The sequence below is a fragment of the Salvelinus sp. IW2-2015 genome, unplaced genomic scaffold (genome assembly GCF_002910315.2).
Source record: "Salvelinus sp. IW2-2015 unplaced genomic scaffold, ASM291031v2 Un_scaffold1253, whole genome shotgun sequence".
In the NCBI taxonomy this organism is placed as follows: Eukaryota; Metazoa; Chordata; class Actinopteri; order Salmoniformes; family Salmonidae; genus Salvelinus; species Salvelinus sp. IW2-2015.
Genome location: NW_019942801.1, coordinates 89,927 through 115,092, shown reverse-complemented (window position 1 = coordinate 115,092; position 25,166 = coordinate 89,927). Strand labels below are relative to the sequence as shown.

The following is a 25,166-nucleotide window of genomic DNA, read 5'->3' as shown; positions in this document are numbered from 1 at the left end:
GGGAGGTCTTCAATTTTTACTGAAATTTAATTATATTCCTGAAAGATTACCCGCTAAATTGGCTAGGTTTCACCAACAAGCTTTAATGGCCTGGAAAATAGTTTCCTGCACAATTAGCCCCCACATGAAGCTCTTTTGTGGAATAATTCAGACATAACTGTAAGGAATAAGTCGTTGTTCTACCCCAGCTGGCATGAGAGGAATATTGACTTTGTTCTTGATGTTTTTGACAACGGGTAATATTCTTACATATGAACAATTTATAACATAGAATAAGTTTCCAATACCTTTCAGATAGTTTATTTCTGTGATCAAAGCCATTCCCAGTGGTCTAACTACCCTAATGAAAACTCATCTTAGCTTTGGTAATGATCACTAAGCTTTTCCAGAACTCAGTTTGGAAGGCGTGGGCTTACTTGAGAAATCTTGTTGTAATAAATATATATCCATTCACAGAACCAACTTACTCCTAGAGGAAAACATTTCTGGAACATGCTTATTCCTGACATTGTCCGGAAAAAAGCTTGGTTAAGGCCTTACAAATATTGCATACCAAACAAATTTAAGGAAGTGCACTTTAAAAATCTGCATAAGATATATCCATGAAATTCTATGTTGTCCAAATTTGTGCCTATTGATGATATTTTCTGTGAAAAAGAAGGTGAGAATCTGACTCACTTGTTCTTTGAATGTAAATTTGTGTCAGAATTTTGGGAAAACCTTGCAGAATACTTATTTACCATTATGAACATTACCCATGTTTTTTACATGAAGGATATAATATGTTACTATTGCAATGATAACAAGACCATTGAAATGATTGTGAAATGTTTTATTCTTGTTGACAAATACTTTATACACAACCAAAATTCCAGAATTCTATACCAAAATTACACATATTTTTTATTGAATTTAATTATCTTGTTAAGACATTATCCCTAGTGAATAACAACAAGAATAACATCTTTCTGAATCATTATAATGAGATTTTTTTTAGAGTGAATACAACTACAATTTTTTATTTTATAAAAATTATTTTATTGATATTTGTTGTATGTTTTAGTACTTTCTTGTTAATACTTGTGTTTTGTTTTGTTAGACATGTTTGATGTAGCAATGTAAAGTTGTTGATTTTTGTATTATGAATTTAAAAAATAAAAAAATAAAAAAAGGGGCGAGGGAAGAAGGAATGGTTTTTAAATGGACCACCCTTGGCCGGAAATTTGTTACTCGTTCATCCCGCGATGACTGTTTTCAGCCACCGGTAACTTGTGGGTGCTTTATATGCGCTACAGTCAATTATGAGTGCATGTTGGATTAAGGTTTGCTTTAATCTACATCCACGTCATCCACGCACGGGGAGCAGTCGGTTAACTGCCTTGCTCTTGGGCAGAACGACAAGAGTTTTACCTCTTCAGCTCCGGGATTCGATGCAGCAAGCTTTCGGTTACTGGCCCAACGCTCCTGTCCGCCAGGCTATGTAAAGTAGGCTAATAAGTGATTTTCACTTGAAAGGATTCCATCTGGAACATCTTCTGTAACTTTGGACCGCTGTATCTGGTCAAGGTGTCCCAATGCTGCCGTGGTCGAGCCAGGGTTTTATGCTCTAGTCAAGTACTTCTCCGCAGCCCAGGCATCTAAAGCACAGAGAGCAACACATGGAAGAGGCTTTTTACAGAGCTCTCCTTTGAAGGTAAAGGAACCGAGAGAAACTTACTCACATGTTGTAGACTATAGAGCCCCACAGTGGAGGTGTCATAATACCCATAAAAACTAGCGGTCAAATGGGAAAATGGTTTCTCCACTGTTCGTTTTTCACAAATGGGATTTGAGAAACACTTAATAAGGGTTTTGTTTTGTGTAAGCTTACCCTGGTGTGATGTTTTGATAACCATGTAAATCTCTCTCGGACAAGGTGACTTTTATCAATATATTAGGCTCTATTTACTCTGATTCAAAAATGATAATTAGAGTCAAAGTAGACATGCAAAATGACAAATCCCTGCAAGCTCTTGCACATCATATCTAGCTAACACCTATGCTAACAGGTATTGTGTCAATTTAAAACTGGCACAACAATTAAGCCAATTTTTTTCATTACTACATTTAGCTAACATTAGATAGTTAATCCAGAGATTCTTACCTTTGCCTTGATTCGTCAGTCTCGTCCAGATCATTTGTAGTTCTTTATGATAGCCACATTAGCAGCTAATTAGCGTTTCATTTTTGGGGGGTTAAAGACAGGAAAATATATTTCACCCATATGGGAGAAATTGGTGGGAAAACGATTCCTTGTTTACCACTTTGTTTTATGAGTATTGACTCATACGGTGGTACTCTATTGTACAATTTAGTGCTTGTAGTTCTCATCAAATCAAATTTCAAATCAAATGTATTTATGTAGCCCGTGTTACATCAGCTGATATCTCAAAGTGCTGTACAGAAACCCAGCCTAAAACCCCAAACAACAAGCAATGCAAGTGTAGAAGCACGGATTATCAAACATAAATTCCAAAGAGATATCAAAACACACTCCAAATTATTATTTTTTAAATTGTGTTATTTCATAAGATCATTGCTTATGTGACATGTGTATATATTTTCAACCAAGCGCTTTCCCCCCCATTTTAAAACAACTTCGAGGCCCCTGAGTAGTATTTTTCTCACAGCTGCTGTGAACCATCACATTAACACTTGACCAATAACTAATACCAGACCTTGACCTGTAGATGGCAATGTCTTACCACGCCATGATGATTTGTAGACCGGCCTCTTTGCTGGTAGACTCTGCTCTGCTGCACTTTCTGCCCTAAACACTGTTCACCATATAACCATTGTAATGATTGACATTTTAGAACTGATTGTACATTCTCTGTCTGTTCTCCAGGTAAAGCTGAGCACAAAGCAGTACGCAAACTTCCTTCACAACTTCAAGCCACTGAGCCATAGCAAGTGTCAGGACTTTGCCAATCACTACATGGGATTTAGTGGATGCCGCACCCACATTGTTACAGTAAGGAGCAGCAATGCCCAGAGATTTATCTCTTTTATGTTCTAATAATATGTTACATTATGATACAACAGATACAATCTTTGTTTGGTTAGGTGGGTGTAGCCAATGTGAAATCGCTAGCTAGTTAGTATTGTGTGAGCAAGACATTAAAGGATTTTTGTATAAAGACATTAAAAGATTGACAACACAAGCAGATGATAGGTTGTCAGACTTTAAATGAACACATCTTCAGTCCCAACTGTTGAAGTCAATCCATTTCTGCTGTGGAGAATATGGACCGTGTCGTATCCCGCCCTTGTGTGATGAATAACCTCATATCAAAAACAAACTTTTCCGAAAAAATGACCATATTTTCCTATTAACAAACATACAATTATGAATCTTGGTTCTAGAGTCATAAAATCTTCAGAGTACATTGAGGGGAGTTACTTCTTTCATTAGGGTTTTTAAAAATAATAATGACAATTGACAAGAATGTAGTTAAGGTTTATCAGACAATGACGATATGTAATGAAACCTTCCTTTCTCTGGACAGCTGAAGGACATCTCCAACTGTGACGATGGCGGCAGGTTGTCCACCACACCTGGTGACCCTCAAGTCCCCGGAAGTACGGCCGCATCATGGAGGTCACCTTCCCACAGCATGGCCTTAGCTGCCAAGGTGTCGGAGTGGCTGAGGAGACCGTGGAGGGCACCGGTGAGATTTAGCAGAACAGCCACAGTGCCTATGAGAAGGTTGTGTTTCAGAAAGAACGAGAATCACTATTATTTGCAAAGTACAGGAATTTGACCTGGTGAAATGGTGGTGACAGGGTCCTTATAATAAATAGAATACAGTGCAGTCAAGGCTCTGGCTGGGCCACTCCAGGACATTCAGAGACTTGACCTGAAGCCACTCCTGTGTTGTCCTGTTTGCCCCAGACGGAGGTCCTGAGTGCTCTGGAGCAGGTTTTCATCAAGGATCTCTCTGTACTTTGCACCGTTCATCTTTGCCTCAATCCTGACTAGTCCCCCAGTCCCTGCTGCTGAAAAACATCCCCACAGCATGATGCTGCAACAACCATCCTTCACTGTAGAGATGGTGCCAGGTTTCTTCCAGACATGACGCTTGGCATTCAGGCCAAAGAGTTCAATATTAGTTTCATCAGACCAGAGAATCTTGTTTCTCATGGTCTGAGAGTCTGAGAGTCTTTAGGTGCCTTTTGGCAAACTCCAAGCGGGCTGTCATGTGCCTTTTACTGAGTAGTGGCCACTCTACCATAAAAGCCTGATTGGTGGACTGCTGTAGAGATGGTTGTCCTTCTGGAAGTTTCTCCCATCTCCACAGAGGAATGCTAGAGCTCTGTCAGAATGGCCAGAATGGTCACCTCCCTGACCAAGGCCCTTCTCCCCCGATTGCTCAGTTTGGCCGGGTGACCAGCTCTAGGACGGTGGTTCCAAACTTCTTCCTTTTAGGAATGGAGGCCACTGTGTCCTTGGGGGGCCTTCAATGCTGCAGAAATGTTTTGGTACCCTACCCCAGATCTGTGCCTCTACACAATCCTGTCTCGGAGCTCTATGGACAATTCCTTCGACCTCATGACTTGGTTTTTACTCTAACATGCACAGTCAACTGTGAGACATTATATAGACAGGTCTGTGCCTTTTCTAAATCATGTCCAATCAACTTAATTTACCACAGGTGGACTCCAATCAAGTTTTAGAAACATCTCAAGGATGATAAATGGAAACAGGATGCACCATAGCTCAATTTTGAGTGTCATAGCAAAGGGTCTGAATACTTATCCAAATAAGGTATTTATGTTTTGAATTTCTTATAAATTGGCAAACATTTCTAAACCTGTTTTTGCTTTGTCATTATGGGGTATTGTGTGTAGATTGCTGAGGATTTTGTTTTATTTAATCCATTTTAGAACTTAACTAACGAGTCACAAACCCGGATCCGGGATCCCCCCCATCAAAAAAGCTGACTAGCATAGCCTAGCCTAAAGCCACAGGGATATCATATAATAAAATGTTCATGAAATCACAAGTCCAAGACACCAAATGAAAGATACACATCTTGTGAATCCAGCCATCATTTCTGATTTTTAAAATGTTTTACAGAGAAGACATAATATGTATTTCTATTAGCTAACCACCATAGCAAAAGACACTTTTTTTCTCCACCATTTTTTTCCTGCATAGGTAGCTATCACAATTTCGACCAAATAAAGATATAAATAGTCACTAACCAAGAAACAACTTCATCAGATGACAGTCTGATAACATATTTATTGTATAGCATATGTTTTGTTAGAGAAATGTGCATATTTCAGGTATAAATCACAGTTCTACATTGCAGCTGCAATCTGAAATAGCGCCGAAGCAGCCAGAATAATTACAGAGACCAACGTCAAATACCTAAATACTCATCATAAAACATTTCTGAAAAATATATGGTGTACAGCAAATGAAAGACAAACATCTTGTGAATCCAGCCAATATTTCCGATTTTTTAAGTGTTTTACAGCGAAAACACAATATAGCATTATATTAGCTTACCACAATAGCCAGAAACACAAGCCATTTACCAGCAGCAAAGGTTAGCGATCGTAACAAACCAGCAAAAGATATATAATTTTTTCATAAACTTCATCAGATGACAGTCCTGTAACTTCATATTACACAATGCATATAGGGTTTGTTCGAAAATGTGCATATGTAGCGGCACAAATCGTGGTTATACAATGTGATTAGTAGCCAAACTTCAAGCAATCTGTCCGGCACCATCTTGGAGAGGCACCTAATCTAATCAATAACTAATCGTAAACTTGACTAAAAAATACAGGTTGGACAGCAAATGAAAGATACATTAGTTCTTAATGCAACCGCTGTGTTAGATTTTTAAAATTAATGTTACTACGACATACATTACATGCGTTACAGCGAGACCGTGCCGAACTTAATGGCGTAATTATTGTTTAACATTTTTCAACATAAATATGAATTAACAGCATAAAGACTTCTTACTATTTGTTGAGCTTCCATCAGAATCTTGGGCAAGGTGTCCTTTGTCCATAATAATCGTTGCTCGGCTGTAGAATGTTGTCTTCAACCGTGTAATTAGCAGCAAACATTAGCTATGTGGCCCAAACACGCCCAACTCTTCAAAACGCAGGACAAAGAAAATTCCGAAAATCGCAATATACTCATGTAAACTGATATAACTCGGTTTAAAATAACTACGTTATGATGTTTCTAACACCTATATCGAATAAAATCAGAGCCGGATATATCTAACGCCGATAACGTGAGCTTATGCCATCCTGAGGTCTGTCTTGCGTCATGGCGAACGATGAAAAGGGTGCACCCCTCGTGCCAAGCCTATTTATACTGCCTCAGATCTACCTAGCAACCCCATTCCAATTCTCAACGCTTGCTGACATCTAGGGGAAATCGCATGCAGTGCTTGTCGACCAATAGAATAATTGCAAATTATTTAACTGACCCAGGAACAGAGTTCCCAATTTCAGATTTCTCACTTCCTGACAGGAAGATTGCTCCAACTCGAGTTCTGTTTTACTCACAGATATAATTCAAACGGTTTTAGAAACTAGAGAGTGTTTTCTATCCAATGGTAATAATAATATGCATATTGTACGAGCAAGAATTGAGTACGAGGCAGTTTAATTTGGGAACTAAATTTTTACAAAGTCGAAATGGCCCACCCTATTGACAAGAAGTTTAATTATTAACAAAATGTGGAAAAAGTCAAAGGGTCTGAAAACTTTCCGAATTGACAGAATATAGACGAAATCATTTACGCATACTTTTGCCCAACTCAGGGTTAGTTGACATAAAGGTGTTGATTTCTAATTGCCTTTCCAAAATGTCGGTGTTATTCTAGGAACAGAGCATTCCAGTACCCTGATCCACATTGATGGCAATATATATGTTAATGAATAGGGATGACACTGAAACCAGGTATTAAACGGGCCCCGAGGCAAAATTATGAAAGACCGTAGTATCGATAAGCTTCGACGTTATTGGTTCTGCTTTCGGTACTGGAGAAATTAAGAAAATACATGTCCTATTTATTACTGCTACATAAACGTTATCTTGCACATTTTATCCCACCAACCGTTTCTAATTTGCAATAAAATTGCAATAAAAAAATTGCAATAAAATAAAACTGCTGGAGGTCATTTTGCAGGGCTCTGGCAGTGCTACTCCTTGCACAAAGGCGGAGGTAGCGGTCCTGCTGCTGGGTTGTTGCCCTCCTACGGCCTCCTCCACGTCTCCTGATGTACTGGCCTGTCTCCTGGTAGCGCCTCCCTGCTCTGGACACTACGCTGACAGACACAGCAAACCTTCTTGCCACAGCTCGCATTGATGTGCCATCCTGGATGAGCTGCACTACCTGAGCCACTTGTGTGGGTTGTAGACTCCGTCTCATGCTACCACTAGAGTGAGAGCACCGCCAGCATTCAAAAGTGACCAAAACATCAGCCAGGAAGCATAGGAAGAAGTGGTCTGTGGTCACCACCTGCAGAATCACTCCTTTATTGGGGGTGTCTTGCTAATTGCCTATAATTTCCACCTTTTGTCTATTCCATTTGCACAACAGCATGTGAAATTTATTGTCAATCAGTGTTGCTTCCTAAGTGGACAGTTAGATTTCACAGAAGTGTGATTGACTTGGAGTTACATTGTGTTGTTTAAGTGTTCCCTTTATTTTTTTGAGCAGTGCATATTGAGTTGTATTACTTTTTAGGCTGTAGTAGTATAAAAGGGTAGTACGTTAGTACCATCACTCCACAATACACAACAACACTAATTCAATAATGATAATTCAACGCATGAAAAGTATATGTTTTTTTACTGTAGGGAGATGAGCAAGGCCCTCAACCCCAAATATACCCCTCCCTCCAGGAGTTACCTCAGTGACACATTAATTCCTACCTGGTATGGTGTAGAAAAGGCCAATGTGATCACTGAGCTGAAGGACATGCCAAAGCTGGCCATCACATCAGACGGGTGGACCAGCCTCTGTCAGGACCACTATCTCACTGTTACAGTGCACGACACAAGCCAGGGCAGTGTAAAACAGAAGGTCCGCCACACCAGGGCAGTGTAAAACAGAAGGTCCGCCACACCAGGACAGTGTAAAACAGAAGGTCCGCCACACCAGGGCAGTGTAAAACAGAAGGTCATCCACACCAGGACAGTGTAAAACAGAAGGTCCGCCACACCAGGACAGTGTAAATCAGAAGGTCCGCCACACCAGGGCAGTGTACAAATCGCAAACTGCCGATTAGTGGCAGAGGAGATAGAGCCGAGCAAGATTGTAGCTGTGACTGTTGATAATGCTGGCAATCTGGAGGCTACACATCCTAAAAATAATGATTGAATCATTGAATCTGGCAGTGCAGAAAATCTACAAAATGACTTCCATTGATAAATGGGAAGCCTGAATCAGAGCAGTGTTCGTGTGTTTCCAGAGATCCTCGATGTCCAAAACAGTCTTGAAGGAAAAGCAGCAGCTCCTTGGTAAGAAGCCAGTTCAATCTATTAAAGTAGTATTTAGAAATTCCCACATTTAACAATTTAATTCAATATTCATGTGTGCGGTAATTAAATATGTTGTTTCAGGCCTTCCGCAACATTCACTCATCCCTGATGTCAAGACCAGATGGAACTCTATCTAATGAGAGATTCATGGAGCAGTATCCAGCGATCCAAGCAGCAGCCTTGGACCCACAACTGCGAACAGCAATGACCAAGGACAACCTGGACTGTCTGAAGGATGAGGACATCCGTAAGGCTGAGGAGTTTGTCCAGCTGATGATAATCCTTTATACATCCATACTGTGTGTGTCATGTGAAAAGAATGCCACCTGTGGACAGATCAAACCCATCCTCCAAACACTGGAAGAGCACTTCACTGTGAAGCATGAAGATACAACGTTCGTGGCAACCATCAAAGAGAAGGTGTGGGAGAACCTCTCCGAGCGCTATCAGAATGAGAACATTCAAGCCTTCCTGCACGAGGCCACAGCAATGGACCCCAGATTTAAAGGAAGGCCGGTGAGTGATGCCACCTGGGACAGGCTGAGGAAGGCAGCTGTTGAGGCCAATGTGACAGGAGCAACACCAGGGCTGTCAGAGGAGCAGGAGCAGACAGACACAGAGCACCAGCAACATTAGGAGGAGTCTGAAGGAGAGGAAATGAGGGAGACAGTCCCTCCATTGTACAAAACAAGGAGTGCCTTGGAGGAGCTGTTCTCAGAGTTGAGAGGGAGTTGAGTTTGACAATCTAACAGGACACCTCGTCCCTCACCCTCAGCGAGCGTGTTGACCTAGAGGTTGAGCTCTACAAAGGCCTGGCTCCCATCCCTATGGCTGAAGATCCTGTGATGTGGTAGTGGGAGAATAGAGCTACTTTGCCCCTCCTCACAAACATTGCAACAAGCTACCTCTGTGCTCAAGCCTCCTCCACCCCTAGTGAGAGGGTATTTTCGACTGCAGGGAACACAATAAGCCAGGAGAGGTCCCGACTTCTGCCAGAGAAGGCAAATATGTTGATCTTTCTCCAGAAGAACTGCTAAGAACTGTTAGTCCTTTTGCAGCCTACCTGCATGCCCCACCCGTGTTGCTCTATACCACTGTATTTTCTTTTGCAGGAAAATATTGATTATTTCATTTGTTTTACATTTCCATCACAACATTAGAGTCTATAATAGTGATTTGTTCAAAACATTGCTGTTTCTTTTGCTGTAAATAATTGTTTATTTTATTTATTTTACATTTCAGAAAATAAAGCAATGTTAATTCTGTTCTTAATTTGTTTCCTTTTTTTTTGTAAAAAATAACAAAATAATCGATAAGAATACTGTTAAAGTATCGGATCGATAAGCAGTATCGGTAAGAGTAGTTAAAATCTTAACCATACCCATGAAGCCTATTTAACTTTTAATGCCGTCATCTCGGTTTTCATTTCAAATCAAACTTTATTTGTCACATGCGCCGAATACAACAAGTGTAGACTTTACCGTGAAATGCTTACTTACAAGCCCTTAACCAACAGTGCAGTTCAATAAGAAAATATTTACCAAGTAGACTAAAATAAAAAGTTATAATAAAAAGTAACACAATAAGAATAACGAGGCTATATACAAGGGGCACCGGTACCGAGTCAGTGTGCGGGGGTACAGGCTAGTTGAGGTAATCTGTACATGTAGGTGGGGGCGAAGTGACTATGCATAGGTAACAAACAAACAGTAGCAGCAGTGTACAAAATGGAGGGGGGAGTTGGTCAATGTAAATTGTCCGGTGGCGATTTAATTAATTGTTCAGCAGTCTAATGGCTTGGGGGTGGAAGCTATTGACGAGCCTTTTGGTCCTAGACTTGGTGCTCCGGTACAGCTTGCCGTGCGGTAGCAGAGAAAACAGTCTATAACTTGGGTGACTGGAGTCTCTGACAATTTTATGGGCTTTCCTCTGACACCGCCTATTATATAGGTCCTGGACGGCAGGAATCTTAGCCCCAGTGATTTACTGGGCCGTTCGCATTACCCTCTGTAGCGCCTTACTGTCAGATGCCGAGCAGTTGCCATACCAGGCGGTGATGCAACCAGTCAGGATGCTCTCAATGGTTCAGCTGTAGAACCTTTTGAGGATCTGGGGACCCATGACAAATCTTTTCAGTCTCCTGAGGGGGTAAAGGTTTTGTTGTGCCCTCTTCACGACTGCCTTGGTATGTTTGGACCATGATAGTTCATTGGTGATGTGGACACCAAGGAACTTGAAACTCCCGACCCGCTCCACTACAGCCCTGTCGATGGTTTTATCTTTCACTTGTTTGTAACAATTGGAAATACTTTGGCAACTTTGTATTTGTAGTTAACTTCATTCTGAAGTGATTGGTGGTCAATGTCAGACAGATGACTAGCCTAAACATCTTGATTCTATGTTTAGCAGAGATATTCTGTGAATAAAGTGACGCGGAAGGGCAAAAAACATCCAACGATGCACTTTGGCTACTCTACGAGTGGTCTGGATCACTTGTAGATGTGCAAAGATTTTTAAGATCGTTACTAACGAAGCCTTTGGGGAAACAGATTGGCTACTAAAGATACATCGTAAGATGGTTCTAACAATGATTTTAACGCTACGAAGGCTCTGGGAAACAAGGCCCTGAACTCTTAAGTGAACTAATCATTGGAATCATTTTGAAGATATCAGCTCTGCACCTAGAAGACATGAAAATATGCTTAGTAGAGGCATGGGCAGGGATATTCTCTGCCATAAGGGAATACAAATGTAATCACAAAAACACAAATCTGCTGTACTCAAGTTGTACTTGAATGCAGGATGGAGCGAGAGGATGTCCTCAGGATGAGGATCTGGAAGGACTCATAAGTGTACCACACTGTTCTCTTACAGCAATTATTCCACACATTCGATTGCCATTGTATTCTTTTAATTGTTTTCTACCCACATGGGTTGCTTAGTCTGTATGTATTTTGGCCATTGTAGTATTTACAATACTTACAATATTTACAATGTATGTATTGCCAGTGCAGTTTACATTATTGGCAACTTTACTGGACAGTCACTGGTGTTAACTTTATGTAATATTAACTTTAGTATTCTACTTTATGACTTCATGTAACTGCTTATGTCATTGTGTATTCTGCGTAACGCAGTCTTGTTGAACGCAAGCGTTAATGAAATCTAAATCAAATCTGATCTCAGGAATCAACATCCTTTCTTTTTATTTCTTTGTCAGGTGAATGACATACCCTGGAGTCAATTTGACCCTGACGGCCAGGAGGAAAATGAGGATATACCGTGGGAACTCAGTGTCAACATGTGACATGTACCTGGAGACAGTTCACCTGTGTTCACCTGCACTTACTGTGTTCAAGTTGGTGCCAAATAACAACTTGACATTTTCTGTTACTTTTTAAAGAATGTACCTGGAAAAATGTTATGGAATGTTTTGTGGAAATACCTTTTGTAAACTGTATATCTTGACGTACTACTACTGCATGTAACATGCTTTTGAAATTCTGCATTGTCTATGAACTTTTGACAATTCAATATTTTATTAAAAGCACAAGTGGTTCTTTCCTCATTATGTTGAAGTGTTTGTGTCTCTTAGAGAGAGAGAGAGAGAGAGAACTAGAGCAGCCAGTCAGTGTGTTTATGTTTTATGGTAAAAATGTGTCATAAATCATCCAATTAGATGATTAAGCAATGAGGCCGTAAAAGAGTCACAATCCGCCAGCAGGCACTGAGCGTTGGCTCGGTGCCCCCCCCCCCTTCCTCAAACCGCTGCCAGTCTCACCAGCGCTATTTATGTCATGCTACGAGATCATATCACAATGTCTCAAAGGGAGTTTTCTTCTTTCATGTAGTTTTTTCCTTTCATTGTATTCGTTTTCTAATCTAAACATCTGCAGCCATGGATACCAAACTCCTCCCTATTCTAATCTGCCTCCGAGTCATTAGAAGTGTATGAGTGCATGGCAGACTATTTTACTGGAAGTCACTGTGGTGGATCAGTCATCTTATGATACTATACTGTATGTTATTGTCGGATGAAAGTGTAAACACATTTTTTGGTTACATGTGTTATGAGATTGGATGTTGGGAGGGAGCTTAGACTATTCCTCCACACAGAATCTTTCCAGATCTTTCCTTCTTCTGCTCATATGGACTGCCCTCTTCAATTCAAACCACAAGTTTTCAATGGGGTTCAAGTACAGAGACTGAGATGGACATTGCAAAACGTTGATTTTGTGGTCAATTAACAAGGGCTCCAGGACCAGTGGGATCCAAATAACATCAAAGATACACCACCATATTTTACTGTAGGTATAAGGTCATTTTCTGAGTATGCTTCTATTTTTCAAGGTCAAAGAGCTCAAATGTTATTGTCATCTGACCATAGCACCGGTTCCAATCAGTGTCAATGCCGTTTATAAAACTCCAGATGGTCAGATGACATAAGAGTAGAGCTCTTTGGCGCTGAAAAAATGGAAGCATATGCAGAAAAGTACCTCATACCTACAGTATACCTGAAACCTGAGAGGGCAGACCTTAAGAGCAGACAAAGGCGATCAAGGGTCTGGAATGATCTAAGATCCCTCGCAACGTATTCTCAAATCTCTTTCTCTGAGCAATTGTATGAGTATAAAATAATATAATTTCCCAATTTTTTTTTGCATACAGTATACTGTAGCTCAGTATTTATATTATTTACTGTATTTTATATACAGTCTTTTTTGCTCATCTTTATCAAGGGTGACAATAATTATGGACTTGACTGTATTGGCCAACACCTTTTGATTTGTGGATTAGAAGAGAAGTGGTTTATTGTCGGTTGCCTAAAGCCACAGGTCTGTGGTGTCTTCCGGGGTTACCTTGGTTTCACAGGTGTGGGCTGAAGTCGTGAGTCACTTCACAGCTCACACCTACCTTCGCAGCACTAGTTCTGCTAAATACCGACTAATGACACACTTTCGGTGGAAGTGGCAGACTGGCGGGATTTTAAAGACAATTATTGGGCCAAGGATGATGAGTAATACTTGACCTGAGAAGAAGGTGAATAAATCCCCGATAAGAGACTGAGGTTTACAAAAGCAGACGCTATTTCCGGACCTTGTGAAAGTTTTTCCACCTCAGTCATATATTTTAGCATGTGAATTATTGAGTCAAATGAGCTGCGCTAAGGTTAATCCATAACTTTGACTTAAAAAAAGGAATTAAAATGTTACTACTGCAATAGCGTGAGACTATTCATTTAAATGTAATCGTTAATTGTCAATAAAAATGTCATGGTAAGTGATGATGAGAAAAAGCAATATGAAAAACTGACATTTAATACCATAACTTTTCTTTAGTGATTAGCGATATTCTGCCAAATGTTGACATTTGGCCCTAATTCAGTGTCAGACCCGTCCAACTTGTCATATTCTAGGGTGTAGTTCTCATACAGATGTACCACAGCATGTATAGCCCCTTCATGAACTTCTACAGTAATAATGCCCTGTGAATCAGATGACATATTTCTGTTTTAGCCAGCAGTGCTTAAAAATCAGACCGATGATAATGTAGGTCTATGTGGTGAATCATAACACTTGTTGATTAATCGGGGTGTTTTGATATAGGTCCGTTTAAATCTCAAGTCAGTGAATCATATACTATAAAATATGATTCACCTCCATGTTTCTATTTAAGGTTTACATAATGAGTGGTGCAGGGTGTGTCATTCTGTTTACCCGTCTGGTTCCATTAGACATAAATCCTTTGATTCTCAATGAGCTCAACAGGCCCTCAGTCGAGCCTCACCATTTGACCAGACTACACCTAGCTGTAACCTGACATGAACACTGCAGCAATAGGTTACATGCATGTACAGTGCCTTCAGGAAGTATTCATACCCCTTGACTTATTCCACATTTTGTTGTGTTACAGCCTGAATTGATTACATTTCCATTTTTTTTGGTCACTGGCCTACACGCAATACCCCATAATGTCAAAGTAGATTATGTTTTTCACATTTTTTACAAATTAATAAAAAATGAAAAGCTAAAATGTCTTGAGTCAATAAGGTACACTCTAAAAATGAAGTGTTCGACAAGGGCTCTTCTAAGAACCTCAAAGTTCTTTGTAGAATGTTACGGATACAAGTATCCTGTGTGTCTATTTCTTTTCTCTCCTTCTCCCCTCACAGGTGGCAATCATCATTCCCCGATCAGTCACCAATCAGTCGCTAATCAGAAGACACCTGCTCCTTTTCCCTTACCCTATCACATCCCCTTTCCCTTGGTTTAAAAACCCAGTTAGTTGTTTTCTCTGGAGCTTGATCTCTCTGTGTCTCGCTCTCTGGATTGAGCTCTCTTTTGGTTGTTGCTCCTACAAGTCACATTTGTCTGTAATTATGTATTGTTGTGCTTCATGACTGTTTGTTTGATGGTGGGAAAAGGGGGTACCAAGACAAGTCACCCATGGGCATACATTAGCCGTAGGAATACTTTGTCTAAATACCCTAGTTAGAACTGGGCGGACCACCCTCTGTATTTTTGGTTAGTTAGCTAGCGTTTCTTAAAGCAGGTAGTCTAGCTTAGGGGTGTTTTTGGATATTTGTTTCTTTCCTTGGGTTCAGCTCAGCCCCTTTTCCCGCCCCCCTTTACTGTGGGTTTAAAATAAACCATGAGTGTTTGACGGTAGATTTAAGTTGTCTGTGGTTTTTTGTTTTCACTTACTTTTTCACTAATATGATTTGCATGAGTTATGTTACGGGTCTCATTTCCACCCCCCCCCCCCTAGACTGCAGGGCCAAAGGGATTCGTAATAAAGAACCTTAGGGTTCTTGGCACTGAAATTTGCCTCCAAGGTTCTTCCAAGAACCCCATAGGAGGTGGGGTTCATCGAGGAACCTCCTTAGTTGGTGGAGGTTCTTGCAGGAATCTAACTACCCAACTGAAACTTTTGGATTTGAAAGGACAGCAGGTGCAGGCACTTAACTGTAAAATGTAAAGATCTCCTCAATTTAACCTCCTGTGTTCTGGTCGAATTCGACCGATTTACACGTTTTCTCTCTGGAAAATGTAGTTAATCTGATTGTCATAAGGTTCCATGACTTTGTCTATACAGGGCATCTGAACACACAAAATACATTTTGATGATTTTCATTACATTTTGGGTGTTTTATTGAACTTTTATACAACTGTGGTGTTCCTGGTCAAAAATGACTGGTCATTAGAAATTAATGGGTGAGACTACAATTAGTGTATATAATAGAGTTCAGGCACATGCCCATTCATCAGATGGACACGTTTCCTCTCCCAGACCCCCACATGTGTGTTTGAGCACACACACACCTCACTCCCCTTCTTGGCTTCCATGGCAACCCCGACGGTAACCTTTCCCCAATAGAATATTTCCTCCACGGGAACCACACCTGTTGGCATTCTCACAATCGCAACATTGTTTCAATAATGTATAGAACTTTTCTTGCAGCTCTGGTATATAAAGCTTTTTTGAGGCCTTGCTCGCAATTCATTCTGTGGCAGCACAATGACCAAACGATACACTATGTGAGGCTCTTGATCATATCTTTGATCATGACACTGGTGAGGAGGTGCGAGTCCTTGTTAAACATTGACACAAAGTAGTCTGTGATAAATGGAATAATGTTTCATCTGAGTATTTGTTATAGTCAAAATAATCCATACATTATGCATTTTTTTTACTGAAACTAGTTGTACGAGTTCAGGTAAATAACAAATAGAAGTTCAAAACTTGTAATGTTCACAAGAACTTACGTTAAAAAGATCTAACACAACATTAGGTGATAATATATGGATTTACAATCAGCTATAATGGGGCGGTCATTTTGGACCGGGAACACACAATTCATTAACATGAAACGAACACAACAGGAGGGTTAAGGTAAGGTTTGTCCCTTGTATGATCTAAATTGATGTTTTACGAAGATACCATGTATCGTTTCATTTTTGTGCAAATCTTTCTAAAACAAAATGGACACAATTCAATAGATCCCAATCATCAAAGAGGTAAGACTATGTAGGCTATAAGAATATGTTGAAGGCTAGTGTCACGAACGTCGTAGTGATGAGACCAAGGCGCAGCGTGATTAGAATACATTCTTCCGTTTAATAAAGAAGAACACTTAACAAACAATACAAAATGAACGTGACCGCTATAACACTGAGTGCAAACATGCAACATCGACATAGATAATCACCCACGAAATACTCAAGGAATATGGCTGCCTAAATATGGTTCCCAATCAGAGACAACGATAAACAGCTGCCTCTAATTGAGAACCAATCTAGGCAACCATAGACATACAAACCCCTAGACTGGTTACAACCCCATAAACATACAAAACCCCTAGACAGGACAAAAACATATAATCACCCATGTCACACCCTGACCTAACCAAAATAATAAAGAAAACAAAGAATACTAAGGTCAGGGCGTGACAGCTAGCTGTATTGGGTGCAGATGACTGAACTGCTCACTTTTGTGTCTATGTCTGCAGGTTTACAGACGAGGAGGCATACAAAGGTATGTCGGTTGGTATGAATTCTGTCATGTGCACGTTTTGTTTAATCATCTGTATAACTACTATTTTTGGGATTCACAGACTTCACCCTCCCCACACCTCTGATGAATATAACAGGAAACCTGTTCATCACCACAAACTGCAAAATCATTCTGTCTATGGGTACGAAGAATATCAACACTTTAACATCAACAAGCCAGAGGATATGTCCATTGGATTTGGGGCTCTGCTGGGAGTTTACGTCATATTTGGATTTTTATATTAAAATAAAATCATAAACACAGAACTAAAATATTGTGTTATTGTTGTTATTGTTATGCTTATTATTAAGTAAAAATCTAAAAACATGTTTTCACTTTGTCATTATGGGGTATTTTGTGTAGATAGGTGAGGGAAACCATTATAGTATTTAATCCATTTTGAATTCAGGCTGTAACACAACAAAATGTGGAGTAAGTCAAGGGGTATGAAAACTTTTTGAAGACTAAGGAAATGGAAATTGAAACTGAAAGTGGAAAAGGGAACAGTATGTAGTGGCCAAATGGCCAGGTGGGACACATGGTTCATTCATTGTGCAGAACAGTTCAGTCGGGCCTTAACAGTAGGGAAAGCTGTTATTCCTCACTGCTTGTGAATTCACTATGCGTCTGTTATTTCTATAAAGCGAATATTGTTCTGATTAAGTTATTGTGGAATGCAATTTCATGGAGGGGTTTCAAACGGAATTCGTAAGAGCTCAAACTACTGTGTTCAAAACAGGCGAGCCCTGCTGAAACCCGTTTACTTATCCTCATTGAAGGCATTCTATTAGTATAGCCTAACTAGAGTCTGAGAAGTTACATCTGACTTGTTTTTAGGGATTTCCTTTATGGATTATTAGGCTATAGGCCAAATTCTACTGCCAGCCGTGCATGTAAGTGTGATGTTCATTGACTACAGCGCAGCATTCAACACCATAGCACCCTCCAAGCTCATCATTAAGCTTGAGGCCCTGGGTCTCAGCTCCGCCCCTGTGCAACTGGGTCCTGGGCCCTCATTTATCAATGTTGAGTAGGAACAGAAATGTTCGGGAACCATGCTTGCGATCATTTCTAAGCAAAGTGTGTGATTTATCCATTTGTACTTATACTTGAGAATGTGCGTAAATTGAAGCACACCTTGGACCATGCGTACCCATAACACCTTGTGGTAGAAAAGTCAAACTGCTAATGAAATACCTCCCACCAAATGGAGAAAGGGTTAACATACTGGACCAAATAATCAACTATGAAGACAAAAAGATAATACATGAATAGTTAGTAATGTATTTCTTTTATAGACACTTAAGCTACTAATCGTTTTCTCAGGGTGCTATCGAATTCATAAATATAAAACCATTTAAGCCTTTTTGAATAATAAAGTCAATTAGAAAGAGTGGAATGTAAGGTTGGAGGCAATTTAGTTAAACCAGTTTAATAATATAAAAGGCAACACTGAGGCATTGTGACTTGTCCAAAGTGACAAATCTTGCATTGCTGGAGGATCTGGCACAAGCTGCAAGGAGCATGTTTTCAATGAGCGTGCAGATTTTTTTTGCTGAGAGTGACGCTTGGCTTATTAGTAGATTTCGTTTTCCAGTGCATATTTTATTGTATCTCTGCAACCAACTTTGTCCGGTATTAGAAAGGGAGACGAATCGCACCAATGACATCCCAGTGCATACCCAAGTCCTCTCCACCCTGGGATTTTGGGCCACTGGAACATTCCAACGGCAGATTGGCATTTCACAACCAACCACGAGCCGAATATTGCCTGCAGTCCTTCATGGCTTTATTTCATTGACCCCCACAATACATACAGTTTCCGTACACTGCCGTGCAACAGGCCAGAGTGAAAAGGGATTTCCATACCGTAGCTGAATTTCCCAATGTCACAGGAACAATTGACTGCACCCACGTCGCAGTAAAAGCACCATCAGTGAACAAATTCAACTTCGTCAAAAAGAAAAGATTTCCATTCTGTCAATGTGCAGGTCATTTGTGATTCACATTTGGCTTCGTTGAATGTAGTGGCCAAATGGCCAGGTGGGACACATGGTTCATTCATTGTGCAGAACAGTTCAGTTGGGCCTTAACCTCCAGGAAGGAGCTGTTGAGGATGGATGGCTTATTGGTAAGTGACTTATGTTTTATTTGCAAGGTTCTAGACCTCTACTGGGAAACAATATCAGAATGTTGTGTTCATAACTGCAGGAGACCGGGACTACCCATTAAAAACATGGCTGAGGACTCTCCTCACAAACCCCTCAAGGTACAACCAAGCCCACGCACGCACAAGATCAACAGTGGAACGCACCATAGGCCTGCTGAAAAGGCGTTGGCTGTGCTTGTGTGGGACACGAAGCACACTGCAATACCAGCCTAGCAAGGTTCGCCACTGAAATGACATTCCTTTAAATGCCATCACGTGAATGTAATACAATGTGCAAATTCCTTTTTAGGTTTGCTACGATTGTCAAGGCTTGCAGTGTGCTCCACGACATTGCATTCAAAAATGGCATTCCACTGAATGATCTACCCAGACCCGATGGGCCCATGCCTGACAGGGAGTGTTTCCCACCACCCATAGCCCTGGCACTGAGGACAAGAGTCAATATCATACAACGGTTTTAGGTATCTGTTCTTCCAAGTATTGTAATAAAATCGACAAGGAAAACACATTTACATAGCAGCAGAATTTATTTTCTCACACGTTTGACACAATCAACAAGTTCTTTCAATGATTGATTTATCTCTCTCGGGCCGTTGCGTACATCCCCCAGATGCTTTTTCAGTCCAAGAATTGATGTGTTGATCATGCGGCACAGCTGAAGCGCTCGACCAACGAGGACACCCTTCTTGTAGGCCTGTCACACCCTGATCTGTTTCACCTGTCTGTGCCAGTTCGCCTTGTTTGTTCAAGCCTACCAGCGGTTTGTCTGTTGCCAGTTCGCCTTGTTTGTTCAAGCCTACCAGCGGTTTGTCTCAGCTCCTGCTTTTCCCCATTCACGCTTCCTGGTTTTGACCCTTGCCTGTCCTGTCTCTGAGCCCGCCTGCCTGACCACTCTGCCTGACCCTGAACCTGCCTGCCGTCCTGTGCCTTTCCCCCACTTCTCTGGACTATTGAACCCTGCCTGCCTTGACCTGTCTATTTGCCTGCCCCTCTAGGATTATTAAACTACTGGTTATCCGACGGGGTCTGCATCTGGGTCTTATCTTCATATCTGATAAGGCCTGGGGATGGCTGAGGGGCCAGGCAAATCACCCACATCTGTGAAGATTTCATGTATTGTTATTTTTATTCATTTTGTTACATTTATTTTGTCATATTTGTTATTTATTGTCAAGAAAATATATTTAGATGTGGTCCATGTCTGAATATGGTTGCGAAAATAAAGCTTGACTTACCATCAGTTGGTGTGTCTGGTATTCCTTCAGGGTCTGGGAGAGGGTCCTCAGTATCACCATCAAAAAATATGCCAGACACTGAGGTCTCTCCAATTATGCTGTCAATGCGCTGGTCCATAGCAGACAGTGAAGAGTCACTCTGCCTAATGTTTTCAAACCAAACCATTTATTTTTAATTTCCTTAACTGTCCTGCACTCAGATGAGGCAGAATTTACCACAGCTCTAACCTGCTCCCAAGTGACATTTTTTTTCAGCTTTAAGGGGAAGGTTTGTGACCATAAATGGTCATTTAGGGCGGTTCTTTATGTAAATGAGACTTCACGTGCACTAGTGCAGTGTTTTAGAACGTGCCTGATTCATCAAGGCAAAAATACTTACAGGTGTGTGTAAATCAGCGTACGAGCAATTGATAAATATCAACTTTTTTTGTATTTGTGAAAATTCCCCCCAAAATTGTACGAGTTTATTTAGAAGCTTTTCTACGCAACATTGATAAATGAGGACCCCTGAACTTTCTGACGGGCCAACCCCAGGTGGTGAAGGTAGGAAACAACATCCCGACTTCGCTGATCCTCAACACTGGTGCCCCACAAGTGTACGTGCTCAGCCCCCTCCTCTACTCCCTGTTCACCCGTGACTGCGTGGCCTTGCACGCCTCCAACTCAATCATCAAGTTGGCAGACGGCACAACAGTAGTGGGCTTGATTACCAACAACAAGACAGCCTACAGGGAGGAGGTGAGGGCTCTGGGAGTGTGGCGTCAGGAAAACATCCTCTCACTCAACGTCAGCAAAACAAAGGAGATGATCGTGGACTTCAGGAAACAGCAGAGGGAGCACCCCCCTATCCACATCGACGGGACAGTAGTGGAGAATGTGAAAAGTTTTAAGTTCCTCGGCGTACACATCACGGACAAACTGAAATGGTCCACCGACACAGACAGTGTGGTGAAGAAGGTGCAACAGCGCCTTTTCAACCTCAGGAAGCTGATGAAATGTGGCTTGTCACTTAAAAGCCTCACAAACTTTTACAGATGCACAATTGAGAGCATCCTGTCGGGCTGTATCACCGCCTGGTACGGCAACTGCACCGCCCTCAACCGCAAGGCTCTCCAGTGGGTGGTGCGGTCTGCACAACGCATCACCAGGGGCTACCATCCAGGAGATGAGATCAGTACAGGTGCATGAAAGCTAGGACCGAGAGACTGAAAAACAGCTTCTATCTCAACGCCATCAGACTGCTGCCTACATACAGACTCAAATCATTAGCCACTTTATTAATAATTGGACCACTATGTATATACTGTATTTTATACCATCTATTGCATCTTGTCTATGCCGCTCAGCCATTGCTCATCCAAATCCAATCAAATTTGATTAGTCACATGCGCCGAATACAACCGGTGTAGACCTTACAGTGAAATGCTTACTTACGAGCCCTTAACCGACAGTGCAGTTAAAATAAATACGGATAAGAATAAGAGATAAAAGTAACAAGTAATTAAAGAGTAAAAAATAACAATATCTACAGGGGGGTGCCGGTACAGAGTCAATGTGCGGGGGCACCGGTTAGTTGATGTAGTATGTACATGTAGGTAGAGTTAATTAAAGTGACTATGCATAGATGACAACAGAGAGTGGCAGTGGTGTGGAGGGGGGAGGGCAATGTGAATAGTCTGGGTAGCCATTTGACTAGATGTTCAGGAGTCTTATGGCTTGAGGGTAGAAGCTGTTTAGAAGCCTCTTGGATCTAGACTTGGCACTCCGGTGCCGCTTGCCATGTGGTAGCAGAGAGAACAGTCTATGACTAGGGTGGCTTGAGTCTTTGACAATTTTCAGGGCCTTCCTCTGACACCGCCTGGTAACAAGGTCCTGGATGGCAGGAAGCTTGGCCCCAGTGATGTACTGGGCCATTTGCACTACCCTCTGTAGTGCCTTGCGGTCGGAGGCCGAGCAGTTTCCATACTGGGCAGTGATGCAACCAGTCAGGATGCTCTCGATGGTGCAGCTGTAGAACCTTTTGAGGATCTGAGGACCCATGCCAAATCTTTTCAGTCTCCTGAGGGGGAATAGGTTTTGTCGTGCCCGCTTCACAACTGTCATGGTGTGCTTGGACCATGTTAGTTTGTTGGTGATGTGGACACCAACGAACTTGAAGCTCTCAACCTGCTCTACTGCAGCTCCGTTGATGAGAATGGGGGCGTGCTCAGCCCTCTTTTTCCTGTAGCCCACAATCATCTCCTTTGTCTTGATCATGTTGAGGGAGAGGTTGTTGTCCTGGCACCACACGGCCAGGTCTCTGACCTCCTCCCTATAGGCTGTCTCGCTGTTGTCGGTGATCAGGCCTACCACTGTTGTGTCATCGGTAAATTTAATGATGGTGTTGGAGTCGTGCCTGGCCGTGCAGCCATGAGTGAACAGGGAGTACAGGAGGGGGCTGAGCATGCACCCCTGAGGGGCCCCTCTGTTGAGGATCAGCGTGGCGGATGTGTTGTTACCTACCCTTACCACCTGGGGACGGCCCGTCAGGAAGTCCAGGATACAGTTGCAGAGGGAGGTGTTTAGTCCCAGAGTCCTTAGCTTATTGATGAGCTTTGAGGGCACTATGGTGTTGAACGCTGAGCTGTAGTCAATGAATAGCATTCTCACATAGGTGTTCCATCTGTCCAGGTGGGAAAGGGCAGTGTGGAGTGCAATAGAGACTGCATCATCTGTGGATCTGTTGGGGCGGTATGCAAATTGGAGTGGGTCTAGGGTTTCTGGGATAATGTTGATGATGTCAGCCATGACCAGCGTTTCAAAGCACTTCATGGCTACAGATGTGAATGGTACGGGTCGGTAGTCATTTAGGCAGGTTACCTTAGTGTTCTTGAATATATGTATATGCACATATTCTTATTCCATCCCTTTACATTTGTGTGTTTTCTGTAGTTGTTGTAAAACTGCACTGTCGAATCTACTAGAAGCACAAGCATTTCGCTACACTCGCATTAACATCTGCTCACCATGTGTATGTGACCAATCAAATTTGACTTGATTTGATGTCCTGAGCATGTTTACCCAAATCTGAACGTTCACACACCGACAGACAGTGCATCACGATGCTTCAAAATGAGCGCACAGAGTAGCAATATTTAAAAGTATAAAAATGTGTATTTACTTGACAGCAACAATAGGCACAATTTTCAAATAAATAAATATGTAAATAAATATATAACCTTGAAAGACAAATAAATGCATGTCTTATATTGCAGTTTGACATGGCACATTACATAATTGTAGAATGGTAGGTTATCAAAATCAAGTACAGTATATAAATCAGTTCTGCAAGATCAAATTCGTGTTCTGTTGGACCACAGAAGGCTATCAGAGTTATGTTTCAGAATGAATTCTAGGGTGTACAGGAGTTCTTTTCGAACCACTTCCCAGGCGCAGTGACTGAAATTCTGTGAAAATAAAAAATAAACTGTTAGGGCAATGTAGGGTAATATTGTCCTATGTAGAGATATTATCAAAACAATGTGTCTATTTGTTTTCAACCTATATTCTACCTTTTCTMTTAGGACTGCTGCAATGTTCCCAAAGTACGTCTTCAGGRCCTCTGCCCTGATGGGATAATCACTTGTATCCACACTGCCCATCATCTGCCAGAAAGAAAGAAAGYGGCAGGCGATGAATAATAATTAAAATGCATCCATTATAGTGTATTTGCTTGTACCCTACTTTTTATTTTAGGACAGCCGCGATGTTCATAAAGTACGTATTCAGCGCCTTTGCCCTGACTAGATAATCACGTGTATCCACACTCCCCATCATCTGACACAAGAAGAAAATAATTCAAATCTCACCATACCACACTTAAACAGTTAAGCTATCTGTTTTGGCATAGGCAGGTACTCACACATTTGCTCTCTTCAGTCTGACGGTAGATAATGTTCTGAAAATACTCCAATTTATGTTGGTCCCACATTGTCGGCAGTTCGTCAGTTCCAAACAATGTGTCGATGTTCTTCAATGTCTCATAAATAGCCTTAGCACCACTGCTGCTCAACTGAAACGGACAACAATCATTTCAAATAACATAAATTGCATCGTAACGTTGTCTGTCTACTTTCTAATCCTAACGGTTGCAAATACTCTTTCATGCTGTAAAGAACACTTGGATATGCGCCCATGCGCTTACCTGTGGCGCGCCGGAGGTTGCGAAAGCAGTGGCTGGGAATGACATGAAGACATTCTCCTGCAGGCACTCCAGTGGAAAATGACCTCCCTGGAAGAAAGAGAAAACACAGAAGTCAGGTTGAGCTAGTCAGTTAATTAATAAACATAGTTAGATAATACAATTCAAGTCAAAAGTCATTTTAAAAATGTACCATGTCTCTCAGTAGGTTGTGGGTTGTTCGCACCAGCTGTCCTTGTAGCTGGCAAGGCATGGGCATCGAGAAAACTTGCGCGAGGCAGAGGAAGGCGCTCATCCAAGTGATAGTCTGATGTGCCATTCTTAGGGTAGTTAGATGATCTGCAGCAGAGTATCATTGTTAGTTGAATATAATCCTGAAAATTCTGAAATGCTTCATCTCGTTGAAACCCTGAAGCAATGATCAAATGATATATGACTCCACTGTTGCCAGTTTACTTGTAC

General features: G+C 41.4%; 1 protein-coding gene across 1 annotated transcript; it reads right to left on the bottom strand.

The window, feature by feature from the left end:
• Positions 1–23,856: 23,856 nt before the first annotated feature.
• LOC112070199 (interferon alpha-7-like) lies at positions 23,857–24,978 on the bottom strand. The gene is made up of 5 exons (XM_024137622.2): positions 24,898–24,978; positions 24,708–24,794; positions 24,426–24,575; positions 24,076–24,168; positions 23,857–23,970 (listed from the first exon to the last, which is right to left on the bottom strand). The coding sequence occupies exons 1-5, from the start codon at positions 24,961–24,963 to the stop codon at positions 23,857–23,859; spliced, it is 510 nt and encodes a 169-aa protein (XP_023993390.2). The 5' UTR covers positions 24,964–24,978.
• Between the last annotated feature and the right edge of the window lie 188 nt (positions 24,979–25,166).